General features: G+C 42.6%; 1 protein-coding gene across 1 annotated transcript in view; it reads right to left on the reverse strand.

The window, feature by feature from the left end:
- Positions 1 to 1170: 1170 nt before the first annotated feature.
- The window catches only part of LOC143767835 (uncharacterized), a 30288-nt gene continuing 16390 nt past the window's right edge, over positions 1171 to 15068 (reverse strand). Inside the window, exons 3-4 of the mRNA XM_077256356.1 lie at positions 10432 to 10530; positions 1171 to 1337 (exon numbers count right to left, since the gene is read on the reverse strand). Of these exons, the coding sequence (XP_077112471.1) occupies positions 1171 to 1337; positions 10432 to 10530 (266 nt within the window). The remainder of the gene's footprint in view (positions 1338 to 10431; positions 10531 to 15068) is intronic.

Raw genomic sequence — 15068 nt, forward strand, 5'->3', positions numbered from 1 at the left:
GAATGATTTCTTTCGATTTCGATTTTTGAACGGACACCAGATGCCTCTATTAATCACCGCGATAAAAGCCAAGCCTGAATCTGGTAACAAAGTGAGCGGCACGTACACAATTACATAACAGTACACAATATCTTACTATGTTACTACAATATATATGACTGTAGTCACTGTAGGACGCATTGACTTTATTGCCCTTCCCCAATTTTTAACCTGTAGTGATTTACATACAGTCTATAGCTTCCATCAACATTTTCCCCTGGGTTGTCCATACTGAAGACATGCACTTCCTTTAAGAGGTTGTCCGAACTGGGCAAGTAATCCCTCATCCATAGGAAAGGTGACAACTGCTGATAGGATAGCTGGGAGTCCACCAATGGGACCCCCAGTGAACCCGAGAATGGGGCTTTGATATGCCCTGTTAAGACCCCCATACACATTAGAGTAACGATGATGGAGCCCACCGACACTGACAGCTCGGACGACAGTCTAATGTACATTGGGGCCTCCTGACTTTCTTCCCGAAGGATTTGGTATTTCTAATTTCGAGCTGATGATCCTTTTGTTCTCTAACAGATAAGTGTTGTCTGAACGCTCCGGTGGATGGGAGAGTTGTGAGAGATGGCTGCCGGCTAAACCATCGTTCAGCATAGCCTTACCTATGGATTTACCGTATAGTGTTGTTATTCTGCCTTGTCTAAGCCTTAAAGGGGTTTTCTAGTAATAACTTATTGAAGTGTGGAGGTCCGAACTACTGGGATTGGTAGAATGGGACACTTTTTCCCTGTTAAAATGCAGCTGTAGTGCACATGCTCGACCACCACTTCATTCTCTATGGGGCTTCCCCGTATAGAATGAATGGAGCCGCGGTCAGACATCAGACCTAATGCTCCATTCTATAGGGGATAAAAAAAAGTGTCCTGTCGGGTACAAACATTTCCAAGTTTGTGGATGAAAGCGATCAGACCCCTATCGATCTATATGTTATCACCTATACAGAGGATAACTTGTTTTTACCAGACAAATACCGCTTTTACCTTACCATCCTATTTAATAATAATGAGATGACTCTGATGACTCTTTCCCAGCCTACAAAGCAAAGCTAAAATATGAGCAACGAAAAATATAAACGATCATGTGTGCAGCAATGGCCAGTATGAAAAGTACAAAATGTTAGTTTTTTTTGTGGATAGTGATATAAAAATAAGAAAAACATTCCAAACCTTTTCTTCGTGGCACAGTAGTGACTTCATTGTCAGTGTCGTTACATGAAGAGCTCACGTCAGCATCTTGCAGCGGTACAGAGCCTTGATAAACAAGAGGCGCCATGAAGTACTGCGCTGGAAAGAGTCAAAAACCAGAATGATGAAATCCTTTTCTTACAAGGAATTACATAATGTCACACATAAAGGGAAGGTTCACCTTAAATCATCTTCTGACATGACACTAAGTCCTGTGACCCCTTCTGTATTTCCTGATGTTGTACATTTCCCGTAAAGTACAATATTATGGTAGACACTTGTATTAGAGTCTCATTGCCGTAAATGATAAATTTCCAGCTGAAGACCGAGCAAACCGAATACCTACAAGTCCGATGAGCAGGAAAAGATTTTGGGCATATGTTTGGGTGATCAATGGGGTCTTAGGGAAAAGACCCAATGGATCATACATTCTGATAGGTCTATGTTTTAAGATGGGCATTCCCTCCAGCCAATTCATTACAACATTTTAAACAGTATAAAAGGTTTTCCCATCTTCTTTTCTTCAGGCACACACAGCTCCTCGGCCTCCCGTCTTCCTGGTGTTTGGGGGTGTTGCGCTCCTGAAGATTAACAGTTTTGACCAGCAGCATGGTCATACCGCAGGTCAGAACTGACTGGTCCGCCATGCTGCAAGAAGATGTACCTTTACCCCTGCAGCGAGGGAAAAGCACAGGGAAACTGAAGCTGACTGGACTCAGGGAAGTGGCTGGCTACAGAGCGGCATTTGTAGGCGCTGAAGTATAGAGCTCGCAAGTGGTGCGCACTCATTTCCTACTGTGCCCAGCCACTCTGGACTGCAGGGTGGCCACAACTTGGGCTGGAGCCGTTCACAATAGAAATAAAAATCCCTCTATTCTTGAGAATGAAGAAGAGTTTTACAAGCACTTTGCAATTTTGGCCATATAAGAATTCAAGACTATATCTTTAAGGGGTTGTCCACTTTCGGGACAAATCTTGTATTTTATTACTTAAATTCCTGTATGTGGGGCTAAATCTAATTTTTGTAAGTCAGCTTTTAGTAATTTTGCACTATTTTTCTTTTATTGACTTTTTGTTTCTCTGCACATTCAACTTTGATGTGATCTGTTGTCACATATCATCTGAAAGGTACTCAGAGCAAGACAGATAAAAGAGTTACAAACTTTCTCCGTTAGACCATCATAGCGGACCGACTGGCGGATTCTCAGATAACTCAATCTGCAGCCAGCCATAGACAGTGCAACACGGAAATTATTGTAGGCAAAGGGTATAAAATTTTACGTCATCAGTCCAGCGTTTTTATTGCAGCACCGGAGTGGTGCTTGTAATCCAAGTTCCCTGCCCCTAGTCTTATAATTAAGTGCCACCATTTTCACCTTCTACCAGTGCCACTCCGGTCGGTCTCCAGCTGTTTGTGACCTGCCGGATTGCTATGGTGTTTGCCGAATGAGCCAGAGGTCACTTTTCTATGTACAGTGGGTACAGAAAGTATTCAGGCCCCTTTAAATGTTTCATTGCAGCCATTTGGTAAATTCAAAAAAGTTCCTTTTTTTCTCATTAATGTACACTCTGCACCCCATCTTGACTGAAAACAAAAATAGAAATGTATAAATTTTTGCAAATTTATTAAAAAGGAAAAACAGAAATATTTCATGGTCATAAGTATTCAGACCCTTTGCTCAGTACTGAGTAGAAGCACCTTTTGAGCTAGTACAGCCACGAGTGTTCTTGGGAATAATGCAACAAGTTTTTCACCCCAGGATTTGAGGATCATCTGCCATTCTTCCTTGCAGATCCTCTCCAGTTCCATCAGGTTGGATGGTGAACGTTGGTGGACGTCATTTTCAGGTCTCTCCAGAGATGCTCAATTGGACTTAGGTCAGGGCTCTGTCTGGGCCAGTCAAGAATGGTCACAGAGTTGTTCTGAAGCCGCTCCTTTGTTATTTTAGCTGTGTGCTTAGGGTCATTGTCTTGTTGGAAGGTGAACCTTCGGCCAAGTCTGAGGTCCAGAGCGCTCTGGAAGAGGTTTTCATCCAGGATATCTCTGTACTTGGCCGCATTCATAGTTCCTTCAATGACAACCAGTCGTCCTGTCCCTGCAGCTGAAAAACACACCTATAGCATGATGCTGCCACCACCATGTTTCACTGTTGGGATTGTATTGGGCAGGTGATGAGCAGTGCCTGGTTTTCTCTATACATACCGCTTAGAATTATCACCAAAAAGTTCTATCTTCGTCTCATCAGAGCAGAGAATCTTATTTCTCATAGTATGGGAGTCCTTAATGTGTTTCTTAGCAAACTCTTTGTGGGATTTCATATGTCTTGCACTGAGGAGAGGCTTCCATCGGGCCACTCTGCTATAAAGGCCCGACTGGTGGAGGGCTACAGTGATAGTTGACTTTGTGGAACTTTCTCCCATCTCCTTACTGCATCTCTGGAGCTCAGCCACAGTGATCTTGGGGTTCTTCTTTACCTCTCTCACCAAGGCTCTTCTCCCAGTTCTCCCAGTTCCATCCAGCTCAGTTTAGCTGGATGGCCAGGTCTAGGAAGACTTCTGGTGGTCCCAAACTTCTTCCATTTAAGGATTATGGAGGCCACTGTGCTATTGGGAACCAAGAGTATTGCAGAAATTCTGTTGAAACCTTGGCCAGATCTGTGCCTTGCCACAATTCTGTCTCTGAGCTCCTTGGCCAGTTCCTTTGACCTCATGATTCTCATTTGGTCTGACATGCACTGTGAGCGCTGAGGTCTTATATAGACAGGTGTGTGCCTTTCCAAATCAAGTCCTGTCAGTTTAATTAAACACAGCTGGACTCCAGTGAAGGAGTAGAACCATCTCAAGGAGGATCAGAAGGAAATGGACAGCATGTGACCTAAATATGGGTGTCTGAACAAAGGGTCTGAATACTTATGACCATGTGATATTTCAGTTTTTCTTTTTTAATATGCAAAAATTTCTACATTTCTGTTTTTTTCAGCCAAGATGGGGTGCAGAGTGTACCTTAATGAGAAAAAAAATGGACCTTTTTTGAATTTACCAAATGGCTGCAATGAAACAAAGAGTGAAAAATTTAATGGGGACTGAATACTTTCCGTACCCACTGTAAGTCTGCATGAACTTCTTTCTGGCTCTCATAGACTTACATCCTAGAAGTCCTTGGTCCAGATAGGACTTTCTAATGCAGCGCGGACAGGTAGCACTGGTGCAGTCAAGCAATGTAGTTGGAATAATGTTAGCCGATTTGGCAAGACTGGAGAAGCAATATCTGGAGTAGCAGAACTGGCACAACAGTAGCAGAGCTTGAATAGTGATGCACTAAATTCAGTAAAGAGGAATATGTATAGCAGACCCACGTTTGTAAGGTGCATGATGGTATAAAATTAAAGATTTTATTCAACCAACGCATTTCTTAGCCAGACTGGTGCCTTTGTCAAGGTGAAAAAAAACAATATTTTTACTTTGAAAAAGCACCAGTCCATTGCTGAAATGCGTTGGTTGAATAAAAACTTTAATTTCATACCATAGCTGATTTTGCATTCCCACAGGGACTGTGATTTCTCCACTGAAGTGATTTGCTGTCTGGAAGATTGTCTCCCCCAGCCACAGGGCCCCGCATTCTAAGGCTCTTAGAGGTGTTGTGTCCTTACACAACTCCCCCAGATGAGCTCTGTTATTTCTCTGGCGGTATTGCCATATTGTGCACTTCTATTACAACCAGATCTCAGAAAGTTTGTAATGTGAGTTAATTATAGTAGATCTTGTTCAGAGATGTAGCAGAGTTGACTCAATGTTCTGCAACTGGTGCAGCAGAGCCGAGTTTACATATAAGGATCAGTGCAGCAGAGCTGGCACAGTGATATAGCAGAGCTGACTCAGAATTGAGGAACTGGTGTGGCAGAACTGGGGTTGTACAATGTAGCTTGAAGAAGTCCAACTACCTGAATACTCAGGCCGTATCCTGCCTTATGAGGCAGATTTAATTGATCCAAGTGGTCAACGCACAGGAGAATAGATAGGGCCACACAGATGCTCATGGCTAAGGAAACGTGACAGGTGAGTAACTGACATCCACAGATGGTGGTTGTGGGACTTTTCTGGATGCGGTCTTTTTCCTTTCTTTGAAATCTTAGTGGTTTTACTTCTATTGACTTTGCAGCATTTCATTATCGTTACGTAATATCTGAGAGAGCAGACAGAGGATTTGTGATGGAGTTTTAAGCACATGTTTGGGCATAATTCCTACAGCCCCATTATTGTAACATTAATACCTGTCTAGCAGAATATCAAGCCCATGACCCAGTAAATCGCATTTACATAGCAGTGGAATCACCTTCTAAACTTTGTAAAACGTAGGAACTGTTCATGCTTCACAAAGTCCCGTTCAAGGCCGTGTAACATATTAATGCCGGTATAATCCTGTAACACAATCTAATGCAAACAGAAATCCATCTCTCCATTCATTTGCATGAATTATATATCACATCTTTTCATCTGTAAGTGGGAACCTAATGAAGGTTATCTTTTGGCTATTAAAATGCTTATAAATGATACGTAATAAATCATTTACTAAAGAGCTAATTAGGAATATACCCATTCTCCCAGCAGCGCGGCGTGTAGGGCTGCTAGATCTTTGCGGGATGTTTTGCTAAAGGCTGCGGCGCTGTCTAAGAACTGCATATGACAAAAACGAATGATGCATTTTCTTGGCCATTCGCATAAATGAAGGTGAATTACCCATCATATTAAATCAGTATCTTATATTAGAAAGTATTGTTTTCGCATTGAATCTTTTGAAAACCGAATACTCTAGGATCAATGGATTTTGGAAAAAAACGACTCGCCAAGAATATTCCAAAGTCTCCAAGTTCCATGAAAATATGTGTTCAACACCTTGTTGTCTACTAAGACTGTGTCCAATCGATTTTAAGCTGTTTAAAGGGAATCGGTCTACAGGTTTTTGCTATCTCATCTGACAGCAGCATGATGTAGACAAAGAAACTCTGAATCCAATGATGCATTACTTAGTTTGCTGGGTGCAGCGGTTTTGACACAATCAGAGTTTTTAGATTTAGCAATGCAGCACAGCTGAGAAAGCTGCCACGCTCACACCACAGCTATCCCCGCCCACACCAAAGCTGCCCCGCCCTTATAGATTGTAAGCTGTCTATCACAGTAGGGAGCGAAGTCAGACAAGAGCCCTCACGCCAACTAGTCCAAGCAATGATAAATGCCAGGTGATAAAACTTTCAGTCTTAGTAAACAACAGCACACAGCTTGACATGTGACATATTGTTGAACTTGTGTTTTAACCCCTACTTTATGAAGTCCTCAGATTACATAGCAAAAATCTGCTGACAGACTCCCTTTAACCCAAACACAGCCTTACTTAGGTCAAAGTGACCTTACCATAGATGTAAACGGTAATAGACTTTAACAAAAATGAATAAATTGAAAAAGGTCCACAAATTATCCATCTTAGTCATTTATGATCAGGCCATTCTGCGTAAAACACTGACTTAAACTGACAATGTCGCTATGAGGAGTAACATCGCTCAGTTGTGTCTGAGACCGGTGATGTGCCACATATTCCATAACACCCTCCACTTCCACCCCACTTGCCAGAGGCAAAGGAGACCAATTATGACTTGTATTTAGTAATGCTACTGCCCGGACAGCTGGTGCCGGAGGTCGCGGTGGTGCTTCTGCTGCCTCTGGCAGCTCCCACATTCTTAGCAGTTTTATGCTTTTTTTCCTTTGTCATTGCCACTTTTCCTTTAACCATTTTGTACAACACTATAACATTTTCTCAATATTTTCATCCCCAGTTATTCAACTCTTGCCATAAAAAAACATAACAAGAAATGCTTCGTAAAGTATGTATGGTTGTCAAATTCGTCTAAAAAATCAGGGGTACAAAAACAGGCATGCACATATAAATGTCTTCATTAAAGGGAACCTGTCACCCCGGTTTTTCACTCGGAGATAAAAATACCGCTACATAGGGCATGAGCTGTGCTTTACAAAAGTGTTTTTTTTCTACCCTGATTCCCCACCTAAGGTGCCGAAATTACTTACCAAAGTCGCCGTTTTCGCTTGTCAATCATGCTGGTCTGGTCATAGGGGCGTGGTGACAAAGCTGTTTCTTCCCCCAGATCTTGCTTAGGTTTCCGTTGGTGGCGTAGTGGTTTGCGACTGCGCAGGTGACGAAAAACAGCGCGCTCTGCGCTATATCCCTGGTGATCGGTGGGGGCGGCCATCTTCCTGTGGCCGCGCGTGCGCAGTTGGAGCGCTCTGCTGCCCGGGGCTTCAGGAAAATGGCCGCGGGATGCCGCGCGTGCACAGATGGGGATCGCAGCGGCCATTTTCCTGAAGCAGAGTTCGCATCTCGGCTTCAGGAAAATGGCCGCCGCGATCTCCATCTGCGCACGCGTGGCAGCCCGCGGTCATTTTCCTGAAGCCCCGGGCAGCAGAGCGCTGCAACTGCGCACGTGCGGCCACAGGAAGATGGCCGCCCCCACCGATCATCAGGGATATAGCGCAGAGCGCGCTGTTTTTCGTCACCTGCGCAGTCGCAAACCACTACGCCACCAACGGAAACCTAAGCAAGATCTGGGGGAAGAAACAGCTTTGTCACCACGCCCCTATGACCAGACCAGCATGATTGACAAGCGAAAACGGCGACTTTGGTAAGTAATTTCGGCAGCTTAGGTGGGGAATCAGGGTAGAAAAAAAACACTTTTGTAAAGCACAGCTCATGCCCTATGTAGCGGTATTTTTATCTCCGAATGAAAAACCGGGGTGACAGGTTCCATTTAAAACAATCCCAAAACATCAATTTGAAAAAAAAAAAATTCAACTTCCTCTCCAAAAAGGCTGTAATACAAAAATACTGGGAGGGTGAATGTCCCAAAAGCGAGCACCTGCAGCATTGCATCATATTAAGGTGATGTATACGGATGTAAGATTTGACTAGTAAAATTGTTTGCAACACGCACAGTTTAGAGGTAGACAGTTGCTGTTAACAGTCTGAATTTTGGGAAATGTTATTTTGTCTTTTAAAAAAAGATATATTTCTGCATTATTTGTATACAGTATGTCATATGTGTTTGTGAAGATATGTGGTTGATTTCCAAATGTAGAGAGGACACAGAAATACAACCCTTTATCTACGGTAATTTTCTCTACTAATTCATTTCTTAATGAATCGTTGGATCTTTGCCCATTGATGATGATGATGAGAAAATCCCTTTATTGAAACAAATGTCAAATTACGGGACATTTGCAGAAATATTTTTTTGCATTTATCTGTGACTTTTTCCCCCTTTAGGCAGTTGCCCCACCGAAGAGTATATTCAGGTCTCCACTACTTTACCCATATATTAGCAGATTAGGTTTCACGTACACAGGGATATAATGGGTCCTCGTTGCATGCAGAAAGGGGGTCCTTGATTTTTTTTTTTAAACATTTAGCAGTAACTTCTCTTGTTCTCAAGTTTCTAGGAGTCTTTCGATGCTGGCAATTGCACTTTTCCCTTATTTATTTTTTACATGCCGTTTTAGCAGAGTTGCACATTTTAGTCATTTGGTTTAAGTGCGCTACATCAAGCCGTCAACTGGGGCCTGTTAGATGTTTCCTCATGTCTTTAAATTAAATGTATAGATATTGGCAGAAATAGATGATTCTGTATAATTAGCCGTCATGAGACCTAAGAGGATAGAAGCTGAATTTAAAACTACTTTAGTAAGAGAAGTTTTTGGCGAATTTGCAATAAAAAAGGCCAATCGGCAATTCAGTTGCAAAAATGTTAGTGCATGTTCATATGTTGCAAAGGGAGGATATTAGCAGTATAATGGGCCGACTTGTTTTTTTCACTATGGTGGTTTGAGCCATCACATATGCAGCTCGGTCTGGAATACCCCTCATTGGAGCTCTGACGCCAACTATTTTCTGTGCAGAAATGAATAATTTAGGAATCCTGACTGTGCGTTCTGGAAATGGCAGCGCACTGTCGGTCACATCGAGATCTGGGCTAATTAGAACAGATATGGCGGGGACATGTCCTGGACATACAACACATTCAGAGTCACGTTTTCCATTTGTGTAGGTTTTCCCTTGAGATGCTTTGACTTTTCAGACAAAACATACTTTGCAAGTAGGGAACAATGGGACTAGGATGACTAGTCCTAGAGGCATGTCCCCTGCTGCTTCTCCCCGCTGTACTTGACTGACAGTTCTCTCCCTATGAGTGTGTATACAATCTAGAGGATAAGAGAAGCTGCGGGGATTGGCCTCTTGGACAGTTGCATGGTCCCCAGTCGGCCTATTAAAAGTATTTTTCTGAAATACTGCACAGTTTCAGAGTGAGACATGTATGACTGCAACAATGGAGCTGAACTCTGATGAATGATGTCCATAGTTCAGGCAGTATGAATCTATGATCAGGTTTCCTTTAAAGGCTCCTTTCACATTGTGTTCTTCACCATGTTCAGTGGTCCCATCAGTGTTTATGTCTGAATCCCTTACAAAACTGGTTTCAAATGTTTGCACAGACAGGGCCATTGACCTTAGTGGTTCTGACTGAGTCAATGAGTGCTCTGATGTGCATCATTTTTGGGCGAGTATGCCTACTGGAGGAGGACACTCAGACCTAGTAGACTGGATCTAAGTGTCAGCCTCCAATAGGCATAGATGCTCAAAAATAATGCACAACACGGCACACGTTGACCCTGTTGGCACCACTATTGTCAATGGTTTGAAGGTTGATCGGACGTAAGCCCCGACGAGACCAACGAACATAGGACAAAGCGCCTTAGAGGTTATTTACAACTTAGCAAGTTATCATCTATCTACCGCATAGGTGGTAAATTGTTGATCACTGGGGACTCTCCGATGCACCCAGTATGAATGAATTGATAGCCGTACATGCACTGCTATGCTGTATTCATTGCTGTATTCAATTATGGAGATACAGCACAGTGTGAAGGCTTACTGTAGAGTCTTTCCATGGGACTAAGAAGTCTATGGAAGTCTATCTCCATGACTGGCACTTTATGTCACATATGAACAGATGTGAGAATCTCTAGGAGCTTTTATACTTCTGTGTCGTTGCTATAAGCCCCAGGTAGAGTTAATGTTCCTTTAATGTAGAATTAGCCAAGTCAAAAGGAATTAGAAATCTCTGTACGATACCTAAGATGTAAACTCCCACCGCTGTCACGATGAGGAATCCAAGAGTAACGAGAAGCATTAACATCTTCTGGAATTTGCATCTGTCGCCTTTGGACTTTTCTAGAGAAGACATGCAATATATTTTATGTACATTATTACTAGTAATTATTATAAGCTTCTAAGTTGGCCAATTTAATACATTTTGATTTGACTGAAATCTCTTTACTTAAGGAAGAATTAAAAAAAGTTTTTTTATATACGTATGTAGTGTCTGAAGCAATAGTTTAGTCTATATAAACCAGTTATGTGATCAGGGTTCATTGCTTATCTAATAGATTAAGCTTTTAATGAAGATCCTGATGCTGGAATCCTCGTTCTTTGTAACATTGGTCATGGTACAGTCGCGTTTGGCAATGACCAGTAAAATAGTATTTACCCTTATGCAGTGTTATTACTGACTAGATGGTGGCCCGATTCTAACGCATCGGGTATTCTAGAATACGTATGTATGTATATAGCAGCCACATAGTATATAGCACAGGCCATGTAGTATATAGGAGCCATGTAGTATATAGCAGACAAATACTACGTGGCCTGTGCTATATACTATGTGGCTGCTATATACAAACATATATACATATTGTAGAATACCCGATGCGTTAATACAGGCCATGAAATATATAACAGTGGCACGCAGTATATAACACAGCCCAAACAGTATATAACACAGCCCACGTACTATATAACACAGCCCACGCAGTATATAGCAGCCACTCAGTATATAACACAGGTGACGTAGTATATAACACAGGCCACGCAGTATATAACACTGGCCACGTAATATATAACACAGGCCACCCAGTATATAACACTGGCCACGTAATATATAGCACAGCACACGCAGTATATAACACTGGCCAGGTAGTATATAACACAGGCCACGCAGTATATAACACTGGCCAGGTAGTATATAGCAGCCACGCGGTATGTTACACAGCCCACGCAGTATATAACGCTGGCCACGTAATATATAACACAGCCCATGCAGTATATAACACAGCCCACGCAGTATATAACACTGGCCACGTAATATATAGCACAACACATGTAGTATATAACACTGGCCAGGTAGTATATAGCAGCCACGCCATATATTACACAGCCCACGCAGTATATAACACTGGCCACGTAATATATAACACAGGCCACCCAGTATATAACACTGGCCACGTAATATATAGCACAGCACACGCAGTATATAACACTGGCCAGGTAGTATATAACACAGGCCACGCAGTATATAACACTGGCCAGGTAGTATATAGCAGCCACGCGGTATGTTACACAGCCCACGCAGTATATAATGCTGGCCACGTAATATATAACACAGCCCATGCAGTATATAACACAGCCCACGCAGTATATAACACTGGCCACGTAATATATAGCACAACACATGTAGTATATAGCAGCCACGCCATATATTACACAGCCCATGCAGTATTTAACACTGGCCACGTAATATATAGCACAGCCCACGCAGAACATAACACAGCCCACATAGCATCTAACACTGGCCAGGTAGTATATAGCAGCCATGCGGTATATTACACAGCCCACGTAGTATATAGCAGTGTGGGCACCATATCCCTGTTAAAACAAATAATTAAAATAAAAAATAGTTATATACTCACCTGCCGGGATCCAATCCAGCGAAGCTGTGGCGCAGGCGATGAGCGCGCGGCTGCCGCCATCTTCCGTTCCCAGGATGCATTGCAAAATTACCCAGATGACTTAGAGGTCTCGCGAGACCGCTAAGTCTTCTGGGTAATTTCGCAATGCATCTCTGGGAACGGAAGATGGCGGAGGCCGCCCGCGGCTCGGCGGACTATGGAGGGTGAGTATAGCAGGTTTTTTTTAAATTTATTTTTAAAAGCGGTGACTGGAGGGGAGCATGCGGGCGCCGGGCACTGACTGCGGTGACTGGAGGGGAGCATGCGGGCGCCGGGCACTGACTGCGGTGACTGGAGGGGAGCATGCGGGCGCCGGGCACTGACTGTAGGGGAGTAGGGAGGGACTAATCGGACTGTGCCCGTCGCTGATTGGTCGCGGCAGCCATGACAGGCAGCTGGCGGGACCAATCAGCGACACGGGATTTCCGTGACGGAAGTTGCAGACAGAAAGACGGAAGTACCCCTTAGACAATTATAAATATAGATAATATTGGTCTTGGAATACTGGATTTTATCCTGTAACATTTGGTGATAGTACTTTTAGGCTCTGTGAACATTTCCATTTGCACATTATTTTTGCCTGTTCTGTTTCATAGATTTTAAGGTTGTAGGTAGAGAAACTCATTGATCCAGAGGAACCGACAAATGGATTTAATGTGCAGATCAATTATGAACCAAATGCAAACTGAAGTGGGAGGCAGTGATTATTTGGGGTCCATCTGGATTCTGTTTGTGTTGTTTTTAGAAGAGAAGAAAAAGAGCAGCATGCAGACCTTTTTTATTGTTATTCTAAAAACTGACACATAATGGAACCCATAATGTGCCCCTCTTCTCCTCTTTGCATCAGTTATGTAGCGGATCAATTTTGTATGTGAATTTCTTTGTCTATTCTTTGAAATAAAACAAGTAGAATAAGTTTTCGTTTTGTTAGTACGATAGTACCTGGTATAGCTACATAGCTTCTAAACTCACTCAGATCAGTCCTGCTCCTTACACCACACACTCAACTTGCAATGCCATGCATCATTTTGTGTTTCTAAAAAGGCACCCTGGTATGGCCTAATAGTCAGGAGAATAGTGGCTTAGCGGGTATTTGGAATTACATTTAAGCTACATTAAATTTTGATTTCTAAATTAGAAGTACTTCAAATGGCCTACTTCAAGTCTTCTAGGTTGGTATCCACCCCCCTTCAAAATCTTTAACACAATCACATTCTTAGTCACATTGACTTTAACATATATGGCTATGGGTACATGGTTGGTAGTTGTTATTCATTGCTGTACTGTACAGTTTCATCAATGTTTTATCACTTTCTCTCCCTATCTTAACGAGTGACATTTTCTTCCTACTCTGATTTGCCCCATAATTGCTGCTGCATTCCTTGTTTTGGCTTTTATACTGGCCATGATAGATCCTCCAGATGGATTGTGTTATACCTTGTAAAGTGATAGCTGAAAGAAATTATGGAGAAGCTAAGGGGTCATGTTGTTGAGGAGAGCCATAAGATCAAATACTTAATTAACCTCAAGACATAAGAGGTTGAGTGAAGTGACCCATAATGTGTATTGCTAACTTTACGTAAGTTTTCTCAGATCAAAGTGAGACACTAAAGATGGCTGCCATTTCCTGTATCAGCATGCCATGTGCTGGTATCCAAGATGACGCCCACCCTGATGACCTCATGATCCACCCACAGTGACGCCCACTCTGATGACCTCATGGACCAACCCACCCTCATGACCTCATGGATCCGCCCATGGACTTGCTCATTGCCCAACCCACTAACCAATGGAATTCATCTGATCACTCCCATTTTAGAGCTAACCGAGCCCCCTTACAGGAAATATATAAACTTGTGTTCTGACTAATAAAGTCCCCCTTTGGAGCTGAGCCATAGATTGATCAAGGAGAGTTTACATCTGACTGTGTGTTGTCATATGTTTATTTCTTTTGGTGCACACCTGATCAATATCCATTAGGCCAGGAGTAGGCAACTGAAGTGAAGTGAACATTTTATTAATTGTTCAACCCAACATATTTGGCCGCCCAACCTGGGGCCAGCAGAGGAAGAGCCCTGAACCCTGAGGACCGGCTAGTGGAACAGCAGGATGCGCTGAATACCCCGAACCTGGAGACTGATCACCTCCTTATCAGAACATGGTAAGTCTGCTGATTTTTTTATAATCTGTAGTCTTTACCTGTGTCCTTCGGGGTATCCTGTGCAGATTGCCTGACCGTATCTGGCTTTCTTGGTATCTGTAAGACAGCAGAAGGGTCTCTCTGCTGCTGGTCATTTAATTGCAAGAACCGTCACATGTTTTAGTTGTCTACTGCCTGTTACGTATTGTGAAGAGGGGAGATGACTGGTAGAAAAGAAAAGCAAGCGTTAGAAAAGAAAAGCAAGCGTTAGAAAAGAAAAGCAAGTGTTAGAAAAGAAAAGCAAGCATTAGAAAAGAAAAGCAAGCGTTAGAAAAGAAAAGCAAGCGTTAGAAAAGAAAAGCAAGTGTTAGAAAAGAAAAGCAAGCGTTAGAAAAGAAAAGCAAGCGTTAGAAAAGAAAAGCAAGTGTTAGAAAAGAAAAGCAAGTGTTAGAAAAGAAAAGCAAGTGTTAGAAAAGAAAAGCAAGCGTTAGAAAAGAAAAGCAAGCGTTAGAAAAGAAAAGCATGCGTTAGAAAAGAAAAGCAAGTGTTAGAAAAGAAAAGCAAGTGTTAGAAAAGAAAAGCAAGTGTTTTGGAAAAAAAAAAAAAATTTTGTCTGTGGTACAGTACACGGTTGTCGCCTGTGATACGATTTTCAGTTCTGTATAGGAGAGACTAGGACCTTGAGTGAATTGACTCGGCCTAGGAGGGGCCCGTTAAACTTGGAGTGAGATGACTCAGTTCGGTGCCTAATAAATTGTGTAGCGGCCCGTTAAACTTGGAGTGAG

Source organism: Ranitomeya variabilis, chromosome 4 (genome assembly GCF_051348905.1).
Source record: "Ranitomeya variabilis isolate aRanVar5 chromosome 4, aRanVar5.hap1, whole genome shotgun sequence".
Classification (NCBI taxonomy): domain Eukaryota; kingdom Metazoa; phylum Chordata; class Amphibia; order Anura; family Dendrobatidae; genus Ranitomeya; species Ranitomeya variabilis.